The 24,132-nt window shown below is 40.5% G+C and overlaps 1 protein-coding gene across 1 annotated transcript in view; it reads right to left on the reverse strand.

Annotated features, from left to right (window-relative positions):
* Positions 1–24,132, reverse strand: part of agbl4 (AGBL carboxypeptidase 4) — a 923,746-nt gene that overhangs the window by 837,497 nt on the left and 62,117 nt on the right. The window contains exon 3 of the mRNA XM_062027925.1: positions 6,910–7,034. Coding sequence (XP_061883909.1) covers positions 6,910–7,034 — 125 coding nt within the window. The remainder of the gene's footprint in view (positions 1–6,909; positions 7,035–24,132) is intronic.

Consider the following 24,132-nt stretch of genomic DNA (forward strand, 5'->3'; position numbering starts at 1 on the left):
GGGAGGTGTGCTTTCCCCCACCCACAGAAAGCACGCCTCTTCTTTTCCACCGGAGCGCTCCAATAAATCACACTCAGATCTTCTGTTTCTAGCCGATACTACATGAAAAATAACGTAAAATAACGCAGTAACGCATCATGCAGTAACGGTAACTGAGTTACTGCATATAAAAAATAACGCGTTAGATTACTAGTTACCGCCGAAACTAACGGCGTTACAGTAACGCATTAGTCCCAACACCGCTAATGCCTGGTTCACACCAACGGCGCTTGCCGCGCTTTAAAGCGGCGCGCAAAGCGCCGTCATTTTTGTCAATTTTTCCATGAATATCCCGATCTCCGAAGTAATGTTATGCTTTGATACGCTCTGATACGAATTAGTACGAATTCTTTCCCGCTTTGTTACCGTTCCTCACGATTTGATGCCGCTTTGATACGCTTTAAATCACGCTTTGATACATTTCATTACGCTTTATTGAACTTTATTACGCTTTGATGCGATCCTGACGCTTTAAATCAGGCTCTGACACGATTATCAAGCTCTGTTGTGCATTGTTACGCTCTGTTACGTATTGGAATTATAAAGGGCGCCGATGTCACTCCAGCGGTATATAAAGATGCAGCATATGCACAAAGTCATTGCATCTTTGGCTCCCGAACAGGATGGCAGAGCAACAAGATCAAGAAGTTCTAGGTGTACCAGAGCATGATCTCTCCGAAGAAGACATGATGTCTGTCTCCCTTTTGTATAACTACATCTTAAAGGCCTACTGAAAGCCACTACTACCGACCACGCAGTCTGATAGTTTATATATCAATGATGAAATCTTAACATTATAACACATGCCAATACGGCCGGGTTAACTTATAAAGTGACATTTTAAATTTGCCGCTAAACTTCCGGTTCGAAACGCCTCTGAGGATGACGTATGCGCGTGACGTAGCCCGGCGAACACGGGTATGCCTTCCACATTGAAGCCAATACGAAAAAGCTCTGTTTTCATTTCATAATTCCACAGTATTCTGGACATCTGTGTTCGTGAATCTGTTGCAATCATGTTCATTGCATTATGAAGAAGGAAGCTGAGCAAGCAAAGAAGAAAGTTGTCGGTGCGAAATGGACGTATTTTTCGAACGTAGTCAGCCACAACAGTACACAGCCGGCGCTTCTTTGTTTACATTCCCGAAAGATGCAGTCAAGATGGAAGAACTCGGATAACAGAGACTCTAACCAGGAGGACATTTGACTTGGATACACAGACGCCTGTAGAGAACTGGGACAACACAGACTCTTACCAGGATTACTTTGATTTGGATGACAAAGACGCAGACGTGCTACTGTGAGTATGCAGCTTTGGCTTTTTTTTGCGTATGTACGTAACTTTTTTTAAATATATAAGCTTTATGAACCTTGGGTTAGGTGAACGGTCTTTTGGGCTGAGTGATTGTGTGTGTTGATCATGTGTTTGAATTGTATTGGCGTGTTCTATGGAGCTAGGAGCTAGCAGAGGAGCTAGGAGCTAGCATAACACGTACCGTACCGTACGTGCGCGTCACGTACGTAACTTTTTAAAAATATATAAGCTTTATGAACCTTGGGTTAGGTGAACGGTCTTTTGGGCTGAGTGATTGTGTGTGTTGATCATGTGTTTGAATTGTATTGGCGTGTTCTATGGAGCTAGGAGCTAGCAGAGGAGCTAGGAGCTAGCATAACACGTACCGTACCGTACGTGCGCGTCACGTACGTAACTTTTTAAAAATATGTAAGCTTTATGAACCTTGGGTTAGGTGAACGGTCTTTTGGGCTGAGTGATTGTGTGTGTTGATCAGGTGTTTGAATTGTATTGGCGTGTTCTATGGAGCTAGGAGCTAGCAGAGGAGCTAGGAGCTAGCGTAACAAACACGCAGGTGTTTTTATGCAGGATTAATTTGTGGCATATTAAATATAAGCCTGGTTGTGTTGTGGCTAATAGAGTATATATATGTCTTGTGTTTATTTACTGTTGTAGTCATTCCCAGCTGAATATCAGGTCACCCCCGGCTCTCACAGCATCTTCCCTATCTGAATAGCTTCAACTCCCCACTAGTCCTTCACTTGCACTTTACTCATCCACAAATCTTTCATCCTCGCTCAAATTAATGGGGAAATTGTCGCTTTCTCGGTCCGAATCTCTCTCACTTCATGCGGCCATCATTGTAAACAATAGGGAACTTTGCGTATATGTTCAACTGACTACGTCACGCTACTTCCGGTAGGGGCAAGCCTTTTTTTATCAGATACCAAAAGTTGCAATCTTTATCGTCGTTGTTCTATACTAAATCCTTTCAGCAAAAATATGGCAATATCGCGAAATGATCAAGTATGACACATAGAATAGATCTGCTATCCCCGTTTAAATTAAAAAAATTCATTTCAGTAGGCCTTTAAGCCTTGAGGCGGAGGAGAGGGAGGAAGAACAGCAAAGACAAGGGGAGGTTGACCGACGAGCAGGAGGGAGAACACCGTTTTTCCGGAGCTGCGGTGGCGACTGGGGTCCGCGCTTTCAACCAAGATCTGTTAAGCTTTCCTACGCTTTGAGTCAAGCTTTGCTGAGCTTTGTCACGCTTTGATACGCTCTCGGCGCTTTATTCCATTCTTGACAGAGCGACCAATTTTTTTAAACCGTTTAAAAAATGTTGGCGATCTTGCCGCATGTCCCGCTTCACTACAAGCTTTCCCACGATCCATTACGACCCTCACGCTTTAATCACGCTTTGTTACGCTTTAACGCCGCTTTGCATGCCGCTTTAAAGCGCCGTTGGTGTGAACCTAGCATAAGCAGTGTTTTACTTGTTTTAAGTGTTTCGGTCCTAAATGATCTCAGTAAGATATTACAGCTTGTAGCTTAGATTTGATGACCTATATTGAGTGAAACATGCTTGAAACTGCAAACCCCGTTTCCATATGAGTTGGGAAATTGTGTTAGATGTGAATATAAACGGAATACAATGATTTGCAAATCCTTTTCAACCCATATTCAATTGAATGCACTACAAAGACAACATATTTCATGTTCAAACTCATAAACTTAGAATTCCATGGCTGCAACACGTGCCAAAGTAGTTGGGAAAGGGCATGTTCACCACTGTGTTACATGGCCTTTCCTTTTAACAACACTCAGTAAAGGTTTGGGAACTGAGTTGACACATTTTTTAAGCTTCTCAGGTGGAATTCTTTCCCATTCTTGCTTGATGTACAGCTTAAGTTGTTCAACAGTCCGGGGGTCTCCCTTGTGCTATTTTAGGCTTCATAATGCCCCACACATTTTCAATGTCTGGACTACAGGCAGGCCAGTCTAGTACCCGCACTCTTTTACTATGAAGCCACGTTGATGTAACACGTGGCTTGGCATTGTCTTGCTGAAATAAGCAGGGGCGTCCACGGTAACGTTGCATGGATGGCAACATGTGTTGCTCCAAAACCTGTATGTACCTTTCAGCATTAATGGAGCCTTCACAGATGTGTAAGTTACCCATGTCTTGGGCACTAATACACCCCCATACCATCACACATGCTGGCTTTTACACTTTGCGCCTAGAACAATCCGGATGGTTCTTTTCCTCTTTGGTCCGAAGGACACGACGTCCACAGTTTCCAAAAACAATTTGAAATGTGGATTAGTCAGACCACAGAACACTTTTCCACTTTGTATCAGTCCATCTTAGATGAGCTCAGGCCCAGCGAAGCCGACGGCGTTTCTGGGTGTTGTTGATAAACGGTTTTCGCCTTGCATAGGAGAGTTTTAACTTGCACTTACAGATGTAGCGACCAACTGTAGTTACTGACAGTGGGTTTCTGAAGTGTTCCTGAGCCCATGTGGTGATATCCTTTACACACTGATGTCGCTTGATGATGCAGTACAGCCTGAGGGGATGGAAGGTCACGGGCTTAGCTGCTTACGTGCAGTGATTTCTCCAGATTCTCTGAACCCTTTGATGATATTGCGGAGCGTAGATGGTGAAATCCCTAAATTCCTTGCAATAGCTGGTTGAGAAAGGTTTTTCTTAAACTGTTCAACAATTTGCTCACGCATTTGTTGACAAAGTGGTGACCCTCGCCCCATCCTTGTTTGTGAATGACCGAGCATTTCATGGAATCTACTTTTATACCCAATCATGGCCCCCACCTGTTCCCAATGTGCCTGTTCACCTGTGGGATGTTCCAAATAAGTGTTTGATGAGCATTCCTCAACTTTATCAGTATTTATTGCCACCTTTCCCAACTTCTTTGTCACGTGTTGCTGGCATCAAATTCTAAAGTTAATGATTATTTGCACAAAAAAAAATGTTTTATCAGTTTGAACATCAAATATGTTGTCTTTGTAGCATATTCATCTGAATATGGGTTGAAAATGATTTGCAAATCATTGTATTCCGTTTATATTTACATCTAACACAATTTCCCAACTCATATGGAAACGGGGTTTGTAGAATATCAAGTGTTGCAAAGCTGTGTCATCATCCCTCACAAGTATAAAACTGCTTTTTTAAAGTAATAATTTCTTATTTCAAGCATGAAAAAAAAATCATGACTTTGACACAATTGTGTCTCATAATTAAAACAGATGACAGCCAAATGGACTTTGCAGTTTTATTTTCAATGAAAGAAGAGACAATACGTACTCATATAGTAGTGCAGCCTATAATCCGGTGTCTATAATAATGTTTTCTTCTCAAATTTAGTGGGGGCAGCTTATATACCGGAAATTACGAATGTAAAAATATTCATTTTAAAGAGATATATATGCATGCACACCAACAGGTTTCAAACAGCTTCTCCCTAGCCACACACACCAGTGTCCTGGGGAGATAGAACCCCACACCAAATGCCCACTTGACAAAAGTGTATCAAAGGTTTCTAGCAAGTTAGCAAACAACATGCAACATTTTCATCAATAAAGCAAATATTTACAATTATTTTGCCTTCTTTTTCTGAGTGATGGGGAAGGCCAGGCCTGGCCCTAACCAATCTGGCGCCCTAGGCAAGATTTTAGGTGGCGCCCCCCCACATCGGCAGTGAAGTGTATATACTCACAAGGAACCGAATAGCTTTGTCTTTGACCTTTTTTTTTTACTTAAAGAAAGCAAATTAACATATTATATGAGAATGTTATGTTATGATTATCTTTAACCGAATCACAGCAGTGCTCAAATTAAAAAACAGCATTCCCTCTCATGTGATATCGCTTAATTAACATTAATGATGTGCACTTTAACAACTAGGCTTACAACTATACCTAATATATAAAGGTGTGGAAAAGTGACTATTACCTGCAGGGAAAACATTAGCTAACCAGAAGGCAATAACAATGTAAACAAAAAACACCTGCTTAAAAGATCTAATACAAATGTCTCTGAGGAATGTAAGGTGGGAGTACTGTAATTACCTAACGTTACATTATTATTTTCCATAACAATTTAGCCCCCTCCACAATATTAACCCGACGTTAAAACAGAACTAGCTATTTATTGATTAACAATTGCCGAATCATGTAACATTAGCTTAATGCTAAAAAGCCATGTTACTATCACATTCTGTAACAGACAAATAATTTCATGTAGGCTAACCTTACCTACCTGCTACCTCTGTCTTTTTCTCGTTTCTCCTCCTCTTCTTTTCTATTTTTTCTTCCCTGGGCACCTGACAGTTTTGGCCGTTTTGACATCTTGTGTTGATTTTTTGATGTGGTAAGAGTCATGATGCGGGAAGGGAGGGGGCGCACCGTGCGGGGAGATGGGGGCGGGGGGGCGTAATGTTGTAACAAATAATTTTTCTATTAAATAGGCTTTACTTTGCATTTTAATTAACGTGGGATTATTTTTTTGTATTTAGAAATAATAGTATCAACTTTTTTTCTTTTTTTTTTCTCCAACATTTGTGGCACTGGCGTGGCGCCCCCTGATGGACGGCGCCCTTAGCATTTGCCTATACGGCCTATGCCACGGGCCGGCCCTGGGGAAGGCAAAATAATTGTCAAAGGATCTGCGAGAAAAGGTAATTGAACTGCATTAAACAGGAAAGGGGTATAAAAAGATATCCCAGGAATTGAGAATGCCAATCAGCTGTGTTCAAACGCTGATTAAGAAGTGGGAAATGAGGGATTCAGGTAGACCAGCAAAGATTTCAGCCACAACTGCCAGGAAAATTGTTCGAGATGCAAAGACAAATCCACAAATAACTTCAGCTGAAATACAGGACTCTGTGAAAAATGGTGGTGTGGCTGTTTCAAGATGCACAATAAGGAGGCACTTGAAGAAACATGTGTGCAGCACTGGATGAAAGATGCAATGGTCTGTCAGAAGCCCAGAAACTCACTGACCTTACAAACAAACATGTCACAGGTGAGGATTGGAACCTTGATTAGCCATTCAAACCTGTTTGGGTATGTCAAGTTTTGATCAGGGTCATTTGGGTACTTTCTTTTGTCATTTTGATTTAAAAAGGGTAAACACAGATGTTTGCCAATAAATAGCTTCACACAACCATTAAGCATGAGGAAGCAAAGTTATTGTGTTATCATTCATATTCTCTGAAGAATGGCCAAGAAATCATAAACTCTCCCAGGGTATGTAAACGTATGAGCACGACTGTAAATGCCATTCTTTTCCTGTTTACTATTAAACCAGAGTTGCGCATTTCATATTCCTTTCCACACAGCTATTTGTTAAAAAGCAAAAAAAACAACAATCATATATACTTCATTATTAAACACCAACACAGCATCAGTGCAATGTCAATGCAGCCAGTGAGTGTGCCACACACTCACCGAGCTGTCATTTACCCATCACTGGTATACACTTATTATAAAGGGTTATTATTTTCATTAAATGAGTGGATCACGTTTGAGCCAATGAAATAAATGACACTTACCTGCGTCTCGCGGACATTCTCCACCGTGAAGTTGAACCAGACTCGGAATCGAGGGTTGCAGGTGTCGGGCCGAATGAAGAGGTCGAACTCGAATTCGCTGATGTAGTCGACGCGGCCGAGGTTCCCTGTGGACGCAGTTGGAGAGCTTATACATGCAGGACAATATGTTTGACAGTCAAACTTTTTTCCACCAAGCACCACTACAGAAATACTTGGCTCCATGTACCACCATAAGGACCAACAGTTGAATACATTAGCATAGTAGGCCTAACTATTAATAAAAAAACAAGGCAGAGGTTTTATTTAACAAGTATATTTAATGTTGTTGGCCACTGTAGCATTACACACAGTTTGAACAGTAATACTGTGTTAATATGATGTTTTTTTTATAATTAATTATATTATACATTAATTATTAAATTAATTAATGAATTATGTTATTATTATTATTATATATTAACTATAATTAATAGATATGTCCGATAATATCGGTCTGCCGATATTATCGGCCAATAAATGTGTTAAAATGTAATATCGGAAATTATCGGTATCGGTTTTTTTATTATCAGTATCGGGTTGTTTTTTTTGTTTTTTTTTTGTTTTTTTTTAATTAAATCCACATAAAAAACACAAGATACACTTACAATTAGTGCACCAACCCAAAAAACCTCCCTCCCACACTTACACTCATTCACACAAAAGGGTTGTTTCTTTCTGTTATTAATATTCTGGTTCCTACATTATATATCAATATATATCAATACAGTCTGCAAGGGATACAGTCCGTAAGCACACATGATTGTGCGTGCTGTTGGTCCACTAATAATACTAACGTTTAACAGTTAATTTTACAAATTTTCATTAATTACTAGTTTCTATGTAACTGTTTTTATATTGTTTTACTTTCTTTTTTATTCAAGAAAATGTTTTTAATTGATTTATCTTATTTTATTTGATTCATTTTTTTAAAAAGTACCTTATCTTCACCATACCTGGTTGCCCAAATTAGGCATAATAATGTGTTAATTCCACGACTGTATGTATCGGTTGATATCGGTATCGGTTGATATCGGTATCGGTAATTAAAGAGTTGGACAATATCGGCATATCGGATATCGGCAAAAAGCCATTATCGGACATCCCTAATAACTAATTATTATACATTACATTATTATAATCAAGTGATTATTTGGCATAGCACTAGATGAAACCACAGTTTAAGAACCACTGTGCAACCCCACAAATGTGTGGATTTTTGGTAAAAAAAAAACCCAAAAAAAACAGTTTATTTACTGTAAAATACTTTTTTCCTACACTTTGAGCCCTGCCGCCTATAAAACGGTGCGGCTAATTTATGGATTTTTCTTCGCTGACGGCCATAATTCAAATAATTTTCAAAAAAAAAAAAAACAAGCAAATACATTGAGAAGGTGTGTTATTCTTTGTGCTGCGGCGCCATCTTTTGGTCGAGCTTGCTGATTGCAGGATGTTAAAATAATTGTTTCTAAGTTATCACAAAAACATTGTGTTACATTTGAGTGCCCGGTGAGAAGCAAAAGCTGTCTTTGAAACCTACCAAGAAGAAGGCTTGTAAAACTCCACTTTGTAGGAGGGAAGCAAGATGAAGGTATTATATTATATTGTTTTTAATATTGTTTTTAATATTGTTTTTAACATGGCTGTGCAGCACTTTGGAAACATTCTTGTTGTGTAAATGTGCTATATAAATAAAGTGGATTGGATTGGATTGGTGTTCAAGTTTTCTTTCATGTATGGTTATCAACAGGAGGATGTTGTTTTGACCCAGGGACTACAAAGCGGAGAGAAGGCAGGATCTGCCCAGTTTCCAGACGACCTCTTTTTGAACCTCCTTTCTCGTCTTTTTGAACTGTTTTACGGACCTCTTTTTGAACTCGTTTTCGACCTTTTCTGTGAAGTGTTTACGACCTTTTCTTTTGAACTGTTCTGCAAGCAAAGGCAACGCTGTTTACGACCCACTTCCCTTCTGGAAGCAGCTGTGGTCATGTGGTCAGAGAAAGTCTAATAAAGGAGGAGTTGTACAATCTTTCGCCAGAGCGTGCTGGAGATTGTACAAAGAGTACAGTGTCCCGGCGTCTCTCCTCAATTGAGTCCAAATTGAATTCTGTCTCTGTTTGATTCTTTGCTTCTTGTCTTGTTTAATAGATGTCATCAGTGTTTGAACCTGACACAGGCGCTGCAGTGTCCTTCCATTGAGTGCTTTCAACCGTAAGTAGAGCGCCGTTCCGTCTTTTTAACCGTCCATAGCGTTTTTACTGGTATGGATTCTTTATTCAAAACGCCAAGAAACCTTGGCAAGTTTTAAAATATAACTAAAATTGTTGGTACTTACGAAACCGTCCCATGTGTGATGTCTATAGGAGTGTTTTCATGCATATTTGTACGTGCTATTGTAGTGTAATGACGCTAGCGTCGTTAGCATTAGCTAATATGCTAACACATTTACAAGGATCTGTATTAGTATTAACTTACAACGGCACTCTTTTTGCATTGTTTCAGTTTTACAAACCCCTAAGTAAATTCACCAAAACATCAAGGTGGACTTATTGAGTCCGTTTAGCTGATTGGAGAGCTAGATTCCGCTGCTAGTGGGTCCATGACGATGACTTCTGTTTTGTTTGATCATCCGTTTTACTGCCGTGTTACGGACGCCGTTTGGAAACAATTAAGGTATGTAAATAAACTTTTTTTTTTTTTTTTCATTTTTATTGACATCCAGCATCAGACATTCCTCTCCATGTCATCATATTTACATACATCATATATCTGTTGTCTGCCCTAAATGTCAAAATATTTTTTTTTGTTTGTATCCCAACAGTGCCATATTTACAAATACATCAATTAAATATTTACAAATACATCAATTAAATAAATAAATAAATAATAATAATAATGCATTATTAATAATAATAATAATTAGCAATAAAATAAAATAATAATAATAAACTAGGGATGTCCGATAATGGATTTTTGCCGATATCCGATATTCCGATACTGTCCAACTCTTTAATTACTGATACCGATATCAACCGATACCGATATCAACCGATATATGCAGTCGTGGAATTAACACATTATTATGCCTAATTTAGACAACCAGGTATTTTACTAATTTTAAAAAAATTAGTAAAATAAGATAAATAAATTAAAAACATTGTCTTGAATAAAAAAGAAAGTACCACAATATAAAAACAGTTACATAGAAACTAGTAATGAATGAAAATTAGTAAAATTAACTGTTAAAGGTTAGTACTATTAGTGATATATAATGTAGGAACCAGAATATTAATAACAGAAAGAAACAACCCTTTTGTGTGAATGAGTGTAAATGGGGGAGGGAGGTTTTTTGGGTTGGTGCACTAATTGTAAGTGTATCTTGTGTTTTTTATGTTGATTTAATAAAAAAAAAAAACTAAAAAAAAAAAAAAAAACTAAAAAAAAACCGATACTGATAATAAAAATTTCCGATATTACATTTTAACGCATATATCGGCCGATAATATCGGCAGGCCGATATTATCGGACATCTCTATAATAAACATTTACAAAATACATTATGTGTGGAAAAACTCATTTTGCAACGTACACTACCGTTCAAAAGTTTGGGGTCACCCAAACAATTTTGTGGAATAGCCTTCATTTCTAAGAACAAGAATAGACTGTCGAGTTTCAGATGAAAGTTCTCTTTTTCTGGCCATTTTGAGCGTTTAATTGACCCCACAAATGTGATGCTCCAGAAACTCAATCTGCTCAAAGGAAGGTCAGTTTTGTAGCTTCTGTAACGAGCTAAACTGTTTTCAGATGTGTGAACATGATTGCACAAGGGTTTTGTAATCATCAATTAGCCTTCTGAGCCAATGAGCAAACACATTGTACCATTAGAACACTGGAGTGATAGTTGCTGGAAATGGGCCTCTATACACCTATGTAGATATTGCACCAAAAACCAGACATTTGCAGCTAGAATAGTCATTTACCACATTAGCAATGTATAGAGTGTATTTCTTTCAAGTTAAGACTAGTTTAAAGTTATCTTCATTGAAAAGTACAGTGCTTTTCCTTCAAAAATAAGGACATTTCAATGTGACCCCAAACTTTTGAACGGTAGTGTATATACCTGCGGCTTATAGTCTGGTGTGGCTTATATAGGGATTGTATTTTATTATATTTTTCTAAAATGCTCTGTAGTCTGGAAAATACGGTCAATGTTTTGTTATATTTTCTCTGAAAATAGGTCGGTTTTCCTCCGCAATCGGTAATAATTTATTGGTATTTAATCCCCCAAAAATGGATTAACTCGCTGGAATATAAATATACAATATACAATATAACATACATCCATAAACATGGATGCATATGCAAAAGTGCACCTTATTGCTCTTTTATCCTGCACTACCATGAGCTAATGCAACGGAATTTCGTTCTTATCTGTACTGTAAAGTTCAAATTTCAATGACAATAAAAGGAAGTCTACGTCTAAGTCTAACGGACCCCAACGACCGCGTTTTATCGAACTCTGAGGGTATGCCGCACAGCATGACAACAGAACTCTACCACAAAGACGTATGAGTACATTTACTGTACTCATTGGCAAGTTTCTCACACCTAATGTATTCCCGCTGAAGGCAGTCGAGCACGAGTAAGACCAACAGACACAAAAGGCTGCAGCCATCCATATCTGACAAACGACATACCACAAAAAAGCCAGATGACGAAGGCGAGTATCCTGTAATTAGTCCAATGGGAACCATTTCCCCGCTTCCAATTCTCACAGCTGTCTACAGGATGACAAGGGTGCGAGATGACTACATGACAGACATTCGAAATAGCAGCCTTCTGACTTATATATAGTGCGAGCAACGGGGTAACACACCTTATACGCCAGATGGTTTGTTGCTAACTAAAAGACACCGCAATGTGCGATTTCTGCCACCGACGGCAATCAAAACATCGCCGACTTGACACCTGTCGTGGTTCGCGGAGGGTAGTAACTGCCACTTTCTCTTCCGAGGACATGGATTGGTCTCGGGATTTCTGAACGGACCAGAGGCCTATCAGTCTGACGGATTTTTGGAGATTATAAACATATACTCCGGCAGAAGCCTCCTGCTTCACCAGGTTAGCGGTAGCCGCAGCACACGTGCATCAGATTATAGACAGATGGCCTAAGCACCGCAGAGTCAAAGAATATATCGCCCCTGCTGCCACAGGACCGGCCTGATCCACTCGTCAGCTTGCATCACACAACCTGTTCAAACGGAGGGGGGACCCACGGAAGCGTCGTACCTTTGTGAAAAAACACGTTTCTACGATCAGATACACTATATTGCTAAAAGTATTTGGCCACCTGCCTTGACTCACATACCAACTTGAAGTGCCATCCCATTCCTAACCCATAGGGTTCAACATGATGTCGGTCCACCTTTTTGCAGCTATTACAGCTTCAACTCTTCTTGGAAGGCTGTCCACAAGGTTGCGGAGTGTGTTTATAGGCATTTTCCACCATTCTTCCAAAAGCGCATTGGTGGGGTCACACACTGATGTTGGTCGAGAAGGCCTGGCTCTCAGTCTACGTTCTAATTCACCCCAAGGTGTTCTATCGGTGTTCAGGTCCCATCCACACCAGACTCCTCCATCACCGTGTGGTTCCCCGGCGCCACAGTCCGGGACAAGCGTCGACTGCAGCGCATGGTACGTGCCGGCTGAGAAGGTGATTGGCTGCCAACTCCCACCCCTCCCGGACTTGTTCTCCTCCAGGACCAGGAGACGTGTGGGTCGGATCACAACTGACTCTTCTCACCCTGGACACAAACTATTCTCCCCTCAGGCAGGAGACTAAGGTCCATCCAGACCCACACCTCCCGCCACCTGAACAGTTTTTTCCCCTCTGCCATCAGACACATGAACAATAACAAGGTCTGATAGCTCAGTTACAGCTCATCCATCCATCCATCTTCTTCCGCTTATCCGAGGTCGGATCGCGGGGGCAGCAGCCTAAGCAGGGAAGCCCAGACTTCCCTCTCCCCAGCCACTTCGTCCAGCTCCTCCCAGGGGATCCCGAGGCGTTCCCAGGCCAGCCGGGAGAGATAGTCTTCCCAGTGTGTCCTGGGTCTTCCCCGTGGCCTCCTACCGGTCGGACGTGCCCTAAACACCTCCCTAGGGAGGCGTTCAGGTGGCATCCTGACCAGATGCCCGAACCACCTCATCTGGCTCCTCTTGATGTGGAGGAGCAGCGGCTTTACTTTGAGCTCCTCCCGGATGGCAGAGCTTCTCACCCTATCTCTAAGGGAGAGACCCGCCACCCGGCGGAGAAAACTCATTTCGGCCGCTTGTACCCGTGATCTTGTCCTTTCGGTCATGACCATAGGTGAGGATGGGAACGTAGATTGACCGGTAAATCGAGAGCTTTGCCTTCCGGCTCAGCTCCTTCTTCACCACAACGGATCGATACAGTGTCCGCATTACTGAAGACGCCGCACCGATCCGCCTGTCGATCTCACGATCCACTCTTCGCTCACTCGTGAACAAGACGCCGAGGTACTTGAACTCCTCCACTTGGGGCAAGATCTCCTCCCCAACCGGGAGATGGCACTCCACCCTTTTCCGGGCGAGAACCATGGACTCGGACTTGGAGGTGCTGATTCTCATCCCAGTCGCTTCACACTCTACTGCGAACCGATCCAGTGAGTGCTGAAGATCTTGGCCAGATGAAGACATCAGGACCACATCATCTGCAAATAGCAGAGACCTAATCCTGCAGCCACCAAACCAGATACCCTCAACGCCCTGACTGCGCCTAGAAATTCTGTCCATAAAGGTTATGAACAGAATGGGTGACAAAGGGCAGCCTTGGCGGAGTCCAACCCTCACTGGAAACGGGTCCGACTTACTGCCGGCAATGCGGACCAAGCTCTGACACTGATTATAGAGGGAGCGGACCGCCACAATAAGACAGTCCGTTACCCCATACTCTCTGAGCACTCCCCACAGGACTTCCAGAGGTACACGGTCGAATGCCTTCTCCAAGTCCACAAAACACATGTAGACTGGTTGGGCAACCGCCCATGCACCCTCAAGGACCCTGCCAAGAGTATAGAGCTGGTCCACAGTTCCACGACCAGGACGAAAACCACACTGTTCCTCCTGAATCCGAGGTACAGTACACAGTACACTTGAATAGACCTTACCGGGAAGGCTGAGTTACAGCTCATGTTATTCTATTCTGTCTTATATGTGTTTTATGTTGCACGATTGCGCCAAGTAAAATTCCTAGTTTGTGAACCCGTTCTCAAACAATGGCAATAAAACGCTTCTGATTCTGATCCATGTCTTTATGGACCTTGCTTTGTGCACTGGTGCACAATCATGTTGGAAGAGGAAGGGGCTCGCTCCAAACTATTCCCACAAGGTTGGGAGCATGGAATTGTCCAAAATGTTTTGGTATCCTGGATCATTTCACAGTTCCTTTCACTGGAACTAAGGGGCCAAGCCCAACTCCTGAAAACACCATAATTCCTCCAAGTGTTTAGGACACCTGATTCTGATCATTTGGATGGGTGGCCAAATACTTTTTGTACTGTGTATGCAATGGAAGAGCCAATGTAAGAGAACAACAACAACTAATGGGTGAGTCGTTTTCACATTTAAAGATGAACCACTTTCTGCTTTCAGAGGAAGCACTAACTGTAAGTGATCGGTGTCTGACATCCCTCTCTGTAGATTCCTCCACAGATCAGGGAGTGGCAGTACGGATTGGATGCCGACAAATAAAACTAATGCACATTTTGAAAGCGTTCATTTAGGGCGGCTGCCGGACTTTTAACCGGTGCAACCAGAACAGCCCATATTACCCCCATTTTATCCAGTCTTCATTGGCTTCCAGTTAAATTCCGCATTGAGTTTAAAATTTGAGTCCTGACATTCCGTGCATTGCATGGTGGGGCCCCTCAGTACATCACTGACTTGCTATGCCCCTACTCTTCAGGGCGCAGCCTCCGGTCTTCAGGCCAGGGTCTTCTTAAGGTCCCAAAAACTCGTTTTAAAACCCGTGGAGACCTGGCATGCCAGGCTATAGCTCCCAGACTCTGGAACAGTTTGCACCAGTCCCTCTGTGATCTTGACTGTGTTGACACTTTTAAGAAACATTTGAAAACTTTGAAAAGCTTTTCGTTAATGCACCTTTTAACGATCAATTTTAATACACTTTGTATCATTTTTATGATGTTGCCCCTGTTGTTTTACATTGAATTGTTGTTTTACTTTACCTATGCTTTGTGATTTTATCTGTGAAAAGCGCTTTATAAATAAAATGTACTCACTTACTTACTTACTTTCAGAGATGTGAAGAAAAAAATATATATATATTTTTTAAATATATTTTCTGTAGGAGAACAAACATGACACAAACCTTTGTAATTGTTAGAAATCCCAATATTTATGTTATGCATGCTTCACCGATGAGAGTAATTGGCAAGCACCGTTAATTTACTTAATCCAATGACTATCATCTACTTCTTTTCAGCAAATATCCTTAACACTCACTTTCTCCAATCCATCAGTTAGAAATCAAAGTAATGTCCATCTCTAGCTAAAAGTTATTGCTAGAGAGTAGGACAGGGTGTTTTTTTGGGGGCGTGGGGGGGTGGGGGTAACTCAAACTATTCAAAACATCTTAAGTTGAGGCCCTCTCCAGTCCAGGTAAGATTTTCACAAAAAAAAGTGGGAATTCACAATTTTGAGAAAAAACTTAATTGCAATTTTTCTCTGCAAAATTGTGATTCGCTATTTTTATATTTTATAAATAAAAATGCGTAAAACAGCAAAAATAACAGGTGAAGAAAGACATTTTACATTTAGACCAGGGGTGTCCAAACTTTTTCCACCGAGGGCCGCACACTGAAAAATCAAAGCGAGCGGGGGCCATTTTGATATTTTTTATTTTAAAAACCAATACAATATATGTATAAAAAAGATACATTTAGGCCTCCACTCAGACTTGATCCCGGGGACCCCAAACGGTTTTGGTCCAAAAAAATATTACACATGTGTCATTATTTAGTATTATTATTATTATTCAAGGTTTAAATCTCTAGATCAACATTAGGTCTATGTGTCAATATAACGCTTTTAAAGATTTAAGTTGTATGCCATTTTTGTCAAGGAAAACCGTGTTTTTTAATGGAAAAAAAACACAAAATATGCAATATTTTCCCCCAAGTGGAATATTTGAGATTATATAATAATTGGAGTCTTAAAAAGGTCAATAACTCATAACAACATTGATTTTAGTTCATTATTTTTTTGAGAAATGACACTTAAAAAAAAAAAAAAGTCCCACTAAAATTATTGGGGATCCAAAAGGGTACTGCTCAGTAAAGTTTAATAAAATAAATCCAACATTTTTTTTTACTTTTACTACAATAGTCCCAAGATCAACTTCAGATCTATCGGTCAATTATAAGTTTTATTGTTGTTTATGTTTTTTGTTTGTTCGTTTTAGGCCCTTCTTTAAAAAACTTTGTTTTTTAAATGGCAACCAAAAAATATGCAACATTTTACCCCCAAAATATCTCAAAGTGGAATATTTAATGTGAAGTAAATGGAGCCTTGAATAGGTCAATAATTCATAATAACATTGATTTTGATTAATTATTATTTTTTAAAGAAAGAAACAGCCTGCATGGCATCTTTGTGTTATTAGAGTAAATAATGCAAAATGTTCTTGTTACATTTCACCTGTTTGCTCTTTTATACCACTTTTTATGTTTTTTATTTTTTTTTTCATCGTATTTTTAGAATGTGCCGTGGGGCCGTTAAAAAATTACCTGCGGGCCGCACTTTGGACACCCCTGATTTAGACTGTCAATCAAAATATTCTTGTATCAAGGTGCCCCACATTAGAACATATTTGGCTTTATACAGACAGACTCAAAGCTTTTGTCTACATCAAGCTCTTAAACTGAAGAAATACTCCATAAAAACTATACAGTCGTAATATATAATAATAATGCAAGTAAGCATTTAAAAGTATAAAACCTTTTATTTTTCTTGACTGTGTAATTGTTTACCATTGTATTGTAATTGGAAGGTAAATAAATAAGTTAACCCCAAAAAAATAAACAAATACAAAAATAGAAATTACTTATTTTTGTTAGCAAAAGTTTAACCTGCATAAATATTGAACATCTTAAAATGCTTTTTTTTCAGTTGGAAAAACTAGGTAAGGTTGTATTTTTATTTTTTTCTTGCAATCACGGCATTCTAGGTCTTTCGTCCATGTTGATGGGCTCATATTGCCCATCCGATTTCAAGCTGAAATATTACCACAATAGGACATTTGGCTTCTTAATCATATTTTCTTCCCTCCTAGTTTTTGTTACCTTGCAGAACTCTGTCCGTGCCTTCTGTGTGTGTATTTGTGCGCTGGCGGTCTCACTCTCCGCCCACTGAGACAAAGACTGTGAATGACTGAAATGAGGGCTCACTGCGTTCAGTTAATTCTACTCTTTAGTAAACGCTCTCCGGTGCTGAGAGCGATGCACGGATGAGACCTCTTTCTCTACCCCGTTTGAAGCAAGAGACGGAAAAAAAACGTGAGGCTCAACAATTCTGAAGCGAACATGTCACTCAAATGGCGGTGACAGTGAAGAAAACAACTAAACTTTGCTCTTGCGGTTACGTTATCGCACTAATTAAAACCTCAATATCAATTAAATGTCAACTAAGTGTGCAGCCCTACAATTAGAGATGTCCGATAACATCGGACTGCCTATATTATCGGCCGATAAATGCTTTAATATGTAACATCGGAAATTATCGGTATCGGTTTCAAAAGTAAAATGTATGACTTTTTAAAACGCTGCTGTGCACACGGACGTAGGGAGAAGTACAGAGCCCCAATAAACCTTGAAGGCTGTCAGGACTGGGACTATGGGTTGTTGTGTTTTCCCGGAATGCAACGGAAAGTTGGCGCGGGCAAGACGTGAATGTAAGTACAGGATTTATTAAAACACTAAAAAACTACAAAAAAAGGAAGCAAACAAAAGGCGGAGAACAAACTTGACTAATGAAACAAAACTTGCACAAAAGCAGAAACTATGAACAAAAAACAAAAACTTACTGGCATGGAACAGCATGGAAACTATGGCAGACAGGAATATCGTGGGTAGCAGTAGCATGGATGGATAGATGATGTCACCACGCCGAACAACAGAAACAGACCGGCTTAAATAGCAGTGACATAATCAGTGAAAACAGGTGCGTGACTCAAAACGTGAAACAGGTGCGTGACATGACAGGTGAAAACTAATGGGTTGCTACGGTGACAAAACAAACAAAAGTGCACAAAGAGTCCAAAAACTAAATCGAACATGACAAAAACAAAACATGATCACACAGACATGACAAAGGCACCGCCTTTGCGTGCCGGCCCAGTCACATAATATCTACGGCTTTTCACACACACAAGTGAATGCAAGGCATACTTGGTCAATAGCCATACAGGGTCACACTGAAGGTGGAGGTATAAACAACTTTAACACTGTTACAAATATGCGCCACACCAAACAAGAATGACAAACACATTTCCGGAGAACATCCGCACCGTAACACAACATAAACACAACAGAACAAATACCCAGAACCCCTTGCAGCACTAACTCTTCCGGGACGCTACAATATACACCCCCCCTTCCCTCCCCCCGCTACCCCCAACCCCGCCCACCTCAACCTCCTCATGCTCTCTCAGGAGAGCATGTCCCAAATTCCAAGCTGCTGTTTTGAGGCATGTTAAAAAAAAATAATGCACTTTGTGACTTCAATAATAAATATGGCAGTGCCATGTTGGCATTTTTTTCCATAACTTGAGTTGATTTATTTTGGAAAACCTTGTTACATTGTTTAGTGCAGTGGTCCCCAACCACCGGGCCGATTGGTACCGGGGCCGCACAAGAATTTATTTTATTTATTTATTTATTTTTTATTTTTTAAAAAATGAAATCAACATAAAAAACACAATATATACATTATATATCAATATAGATCAATACAGTCTGCAGGGATACAGTCCGTAAGCACACATGATTGTATTTATTTATGTTAAAAAAAAAAAAAAAAAAAAACTTTTTTTTTTTTTTTTTTTTTAATCCCCCCCCCCCCCCCCCCACACACACACACACACACACACACACACACCGGTCCGCAGCTACAAAAAGGTTGGGGACCACTGGTTTAGTGTATCCAGCGGGCATCACAACAAAATTAGGCATAATAATGTGTTAATTCCACGACTGTATATATCGGTATCGGTTGATATCGGAATCGGTAATTAAGAGTTGGACAATATCGGAATATCGGCAAAAAAAGCCATTATCGGACATCTCTACCTACAATAATGGGAATAGTAGTACTTCAGGAACATTATATTTTGGAGATTCCGTGATACTGTGCTTCCCTAAATATAAGACCGTAAAAACTATTTATAAAAAAAATGATCACAGCCTTTGAGTCATATAATATTCAAGCATGTCTGCTATTGACAAATATAAGCGGTTATTTCCTTATTCCATATTAATACTACACTTTTTCCAGTATCTCAATATGTCAGGCAAAGTATTGGCCAGCTATGAACCCAAGCTCTTTAAAACTGTTCAACCAGTAAGATTCCACAAGTGGACTGCAGCGGCTGTGTCATCGCATCAATCATCTTTCATAGCGATCCACAGCGCAAACACTGGTAAAGTGCAGTCAATACGGCCATGTCGATAATGGCCACTGAGCATCATCCTCCCGATCAAGGTCTTCACGGCAGTCAATAATGAATATGCACTCTTCATACTTCTCATAATTAATACAGTGTTGGTGTAGGAAGAACCGTTGAAGGAAATGTCAACATATGCAAGGTTTGCGTACTGTATGTGTCAGCAATTTGACACAACAACCAAACAAAAACAAACTTGAATACATGCACATCTGGATGAGAGCGTGTTTATCAGAGCAGTCTGGTTATTTACAGGTACATCGTATTTAAAATGTTTGCGGCTTTGCTACATCCGTTCTTTCAAGTTTTAAAAAAAAAAAATGTTTAAACATATTTTTGGTCTAAATTAAGTGTTAAATTAGTAATATTTGTGGATTTTATGTATTACAGTGCAGTAGGGTTTTACTAGGGATAGGGTCTATCTATGGCAGGGGTGTCAAACGTACGGCCCGTGGGGCCGGATCAGGCCCCCGAACAGGTTTTATCCGGCCCGCGGATAAGTCTGCTAAATATAAAAATGAGCCGAAATTTTGGAATGAAAGAAACCGCCGTTCTAAATGTGTCCACTAGATGTCGCAATAGCAATTCTTTGTATCATTGGGGATGATGCTACATATGTAAAAAAAAAAAAGAAGTAACCACATGATGTGAGTGCACCAGTCCAGGAAAATTATCAAACTACATGAATAACATGATTTTGATATTATTTTTTTTATCTTGATAGATTGAAAATCAACACCAATGATTTGACTGATGAATATTATCACATAATTTATTCAGAAAGTATAAATGATGACAAATAAAGATAGAATACTGTTAACCACAACATGTAAGTGTAAAAAAAAAACCAACAACATTAGGATTTGTACATTTTCAGAATGTGCTTGTTCTATTTAAAAAAAAAAGAAAACAATCTGAAGTTGTCTTTATTTTTAAGTTATCGTGCCGTGATTTTACCAGTCCGGCCCACTTGGGAGTAGATTTTCCTCCATGTGGCCCCCGATCTAAAATGAGTTTGACACCCCTGATCTATGGTATGTCTGCCTAACTAGGAAGTAGCTTTTTACCAGGAAGCTGAATGTGTTATGTTGCGCCCTACGAAGTCTTTGGACTGTAAGTATTGCGCTTATGACACACCAGCTGTTTGATTGTGACATTAATCTTAGTTGTAGTTTCCATTACTAAATTGGAGCTGTTAAAATCGCCATGTAAAATCGCTAATAGCAGCCTGTCGGTGGCAAATCCAGTGTGAATTAGCATCAAGCTAGCGCATTTTAAAAGTGTGGAGCTTTACTTTAGGTTGTTTACGTTAACCGGTGTTTAACCCTTGTTTAATGTTCATATTGTTGTTACTCAGCCAGCGTTTGTGGGTCTGATGGACCCGTTGCATTTTGTGGCTTTTTAATGCCTCACAATCAAACACTTTTATGTTAAAATACTGAACAGATGTTTACCTTATCCCAATAAATGTCATGACGGGCGGGGGTCGCAGCTTGCTGCGAGGTTTGTTTCCCCGGGATGCAAGACTTGCAGGTAGGAACATATTTTAATCTTCTCAAGAAATCTTGGCAGGGCATGAGGTAAACAAACAGCCTAAACTATGGCGTGGAACAAACACGAAACTGTGGCATGAAACAAACACGACTAACTTGGCAGGGCATGAGGTAAACACTTAGCATAAACTATGGCATTGCATGACACAAACACGAAACTGTGGCATGAAACCAATAATGACGCCAGGACGACTGACTGGCAAAGGCAGGCTTAACTAGTCCTTTGATTAGAAGCAGGTGCGCGTCCCGAACACCAGAGGCAGGTGAAAATCATAAGTAGCCATGGTAACTAAAACAAACTCAGGTGTCAAACAGGAACTAAAAGAGTCCAAAACTAACAGAACATAACAAAAACATGATCCGGACCACGGATCATGACAATAAACATCTGTTCAGTATTTTAACATAAAAGTGTTTGATTGTGAGGCATTAAAAAGCCACAAAATGCAACGGGTGTGTCAGACCCACCAACGCTGGCTGAGTAACAACAATATGAACGTTGCCACGGAAAATTTCTCTGCCAGTATTTGCATCCCGCAGGGATTCTTCTTTTGTGTTTCTGCACCCGCGGTTCCCACACAAGGTTGCAACACTGTTTGTCAACACTGTCTGCTCTCATTTTCTCGCACATTTGACCCTCTGATGCTCTGTGCACCTACACTCTGTCCTCCTCCTGTCTAGGCCTGCTGTGTGTGTGTGTGTGTGTGTGTGTGTGTGTGTGTGTGTGTGTGTGTGTGTGTGTGTGTGTGTGTGTGTGTGTGTGTGTGTGTGTGTGTGTGTGTGTGTGTGTGTGTGTGTGTGTGTGTGTGTGTGTGGTACTCAGAACATCCATTTACACACTTCTATTAGACCCGGGTCCAGTAGACCCGGACATCTTATATGTAATAGAAATGTGTAGGGGGGGGGTGTATGGTGTGTGGTCATTAAATGTGTATTCTGATATATGTTCTTCACAGAAAATGAGCCAAAGTCAGTGAGTCTCAGTTTGAAAAATTCATTAATTGTATCATTTTTCTTTTTAATAAAAAATGAAAACGGGTCCCACAGACCCGGACACCACACGCAACCGGACGTGACCTCACGTGCAAATAAGGTATTGGAATACGGCAATGCTTGATTCCCGGTAGTACTGACGGAATTTGGTCGGTGCCAAACAAAAATTCGGTACCCACACTCAAGGTTACAATAATTGGTGAAACGAGTGTAATATGGATCTAATTATGGTATTAAGGGCATAAACAGTTTGCTAACTATGCAAATGTTCAACGTATTATTAATAATCCGACTTTGCAGAAATTCCTTTACCGCAGCCAGGCCTGGAACTAATTAACTGCGATAAACGAGGGGCGATTGGACTTGCAACAGGGGTCCGTATGTTAATGCAGCCCAGGCTGTCTCATAATAATAGCGTAGCATTATTAACTGATCCAAACTACAGCTTCATTCAATCTCCAGGGTGATTGAATCTGCGGGGGTTCTGTTCCCACACACATGAAACCTAATAGACATCTTTCTGTTTCTAGCTGGTGAACACCGTAGCGTGGCTCGTAATAGACAGCAGCCACGGCCGGCTGGGTTATTGAGGCCGACGCTGGAGGGCCTGACGTGAGAGATGGCCGCAGCCTTCGAGTCCGAATTACACCAAGCGGCGAAGGATATGACACACCATTGATCCCTGTTTTAATTTTATGGTGGCTAGCTCCACATTCGAGCACTTTGGTGGCCGGAGCATTTAAATCAATGCCATGTCATTTAGTACCACGCTAACACCAACAGCTTTTCTGTGCGGCTGCCCTTTTAGAGAAATACAAATAACCAGGATTGGGGGGGAAATTAACTGAGCATTGGATGCCGGTGAAAAGCAAAAGGAAGCAAAAAAAAATCTGGAGCCAAAGAAAAAATATATATTTGTGGGAATGAAGTAATTCAAACAAAGAACATAAGAAATATCTGGTCCGTGAGAACACAAGGTCCATTCCACTTGTGTACGACTTCTCTAAATGATCTTCAGACTGGGTTGTCTTTGATAGAAAATGCTCGTAAATTTACACATTTTAACCTCTTAAAGGCCTACTGAAAGACACTACTTCCGACCACGCAGCCTGATAGTTTATATATCAATGATGAAATCTTAACATTGCAACACATGCCAATACGGCCGGGTTAACTTATAAAGTGCAATTTTAAATTTCCCGCGAAACTTCCGGTTGAAAACGTCTATGTATGATGACGTATGCGCGTGACGTCAATCGTTGAAACGGAAGTATTCGGACACCATTGTATCCAATACAAAAAGCATCGCAAAATTCCACAGTATTCTGGACATCTGTGTTGGTGAATCTTTTGCAATTTGTTTAATGAACAATGGAGACTGCAAAGAAGAAAGCTCTAGGTGGGATCGGTGTATTAGCGGCTGGCTGCAGCAACACAACCAGGAGGACTTTGACTTGGATAGCAGACGCGCTATCCGACGCTAGCCACCGACCGCATCGATGAAGTCCTTCGTCGCGCCGTCGATCGCTGGAACGCAGGGGATCACGGGTGTTGATGAGCAGATGAGGGCTGGCTGCCGTAGGTGGATAGCTAATGTTTTTAGCATAGCTCTGTGAGGTCTCGTAGCTAAGTTAGCTTCAATGGCGTCGTTAGCAACAGCATTTTTAAGCTTCGCCAGGCTGGAAAGCATTAACCGTGTAGTTACAGGTCCATGGTTTAATAGTATTGTTGATTTTCTGTCTATCCTTCCAGTCAGGGGTTTATTTCTTTTGTTTCTATCTGCAGTTAAGCCCGATGCTATCACGTTAGCTCCGTAGCTAAAGTGCTTCGCCGATGTATTGTCGTGGGGATAAAAGTCACTGTGAATGTCCATTTCGCGTT

Source organism: Entelurus aequoreus, linkage group LG19 (assembly GCF_033978785.1).
Source record: "Entelurus aequoreus isolate RoL-2023_Sb linkage group LG19, RoL_Eaeq_v1.1, whole genome shotgun sequence".
NCBI classification, from domain to species: Eukaryota; Metazoa; Chordata; class Actinopteri; order Syngnathiformes; family Syngnathidae; genus Entelurus; species Entelurus aequoreus.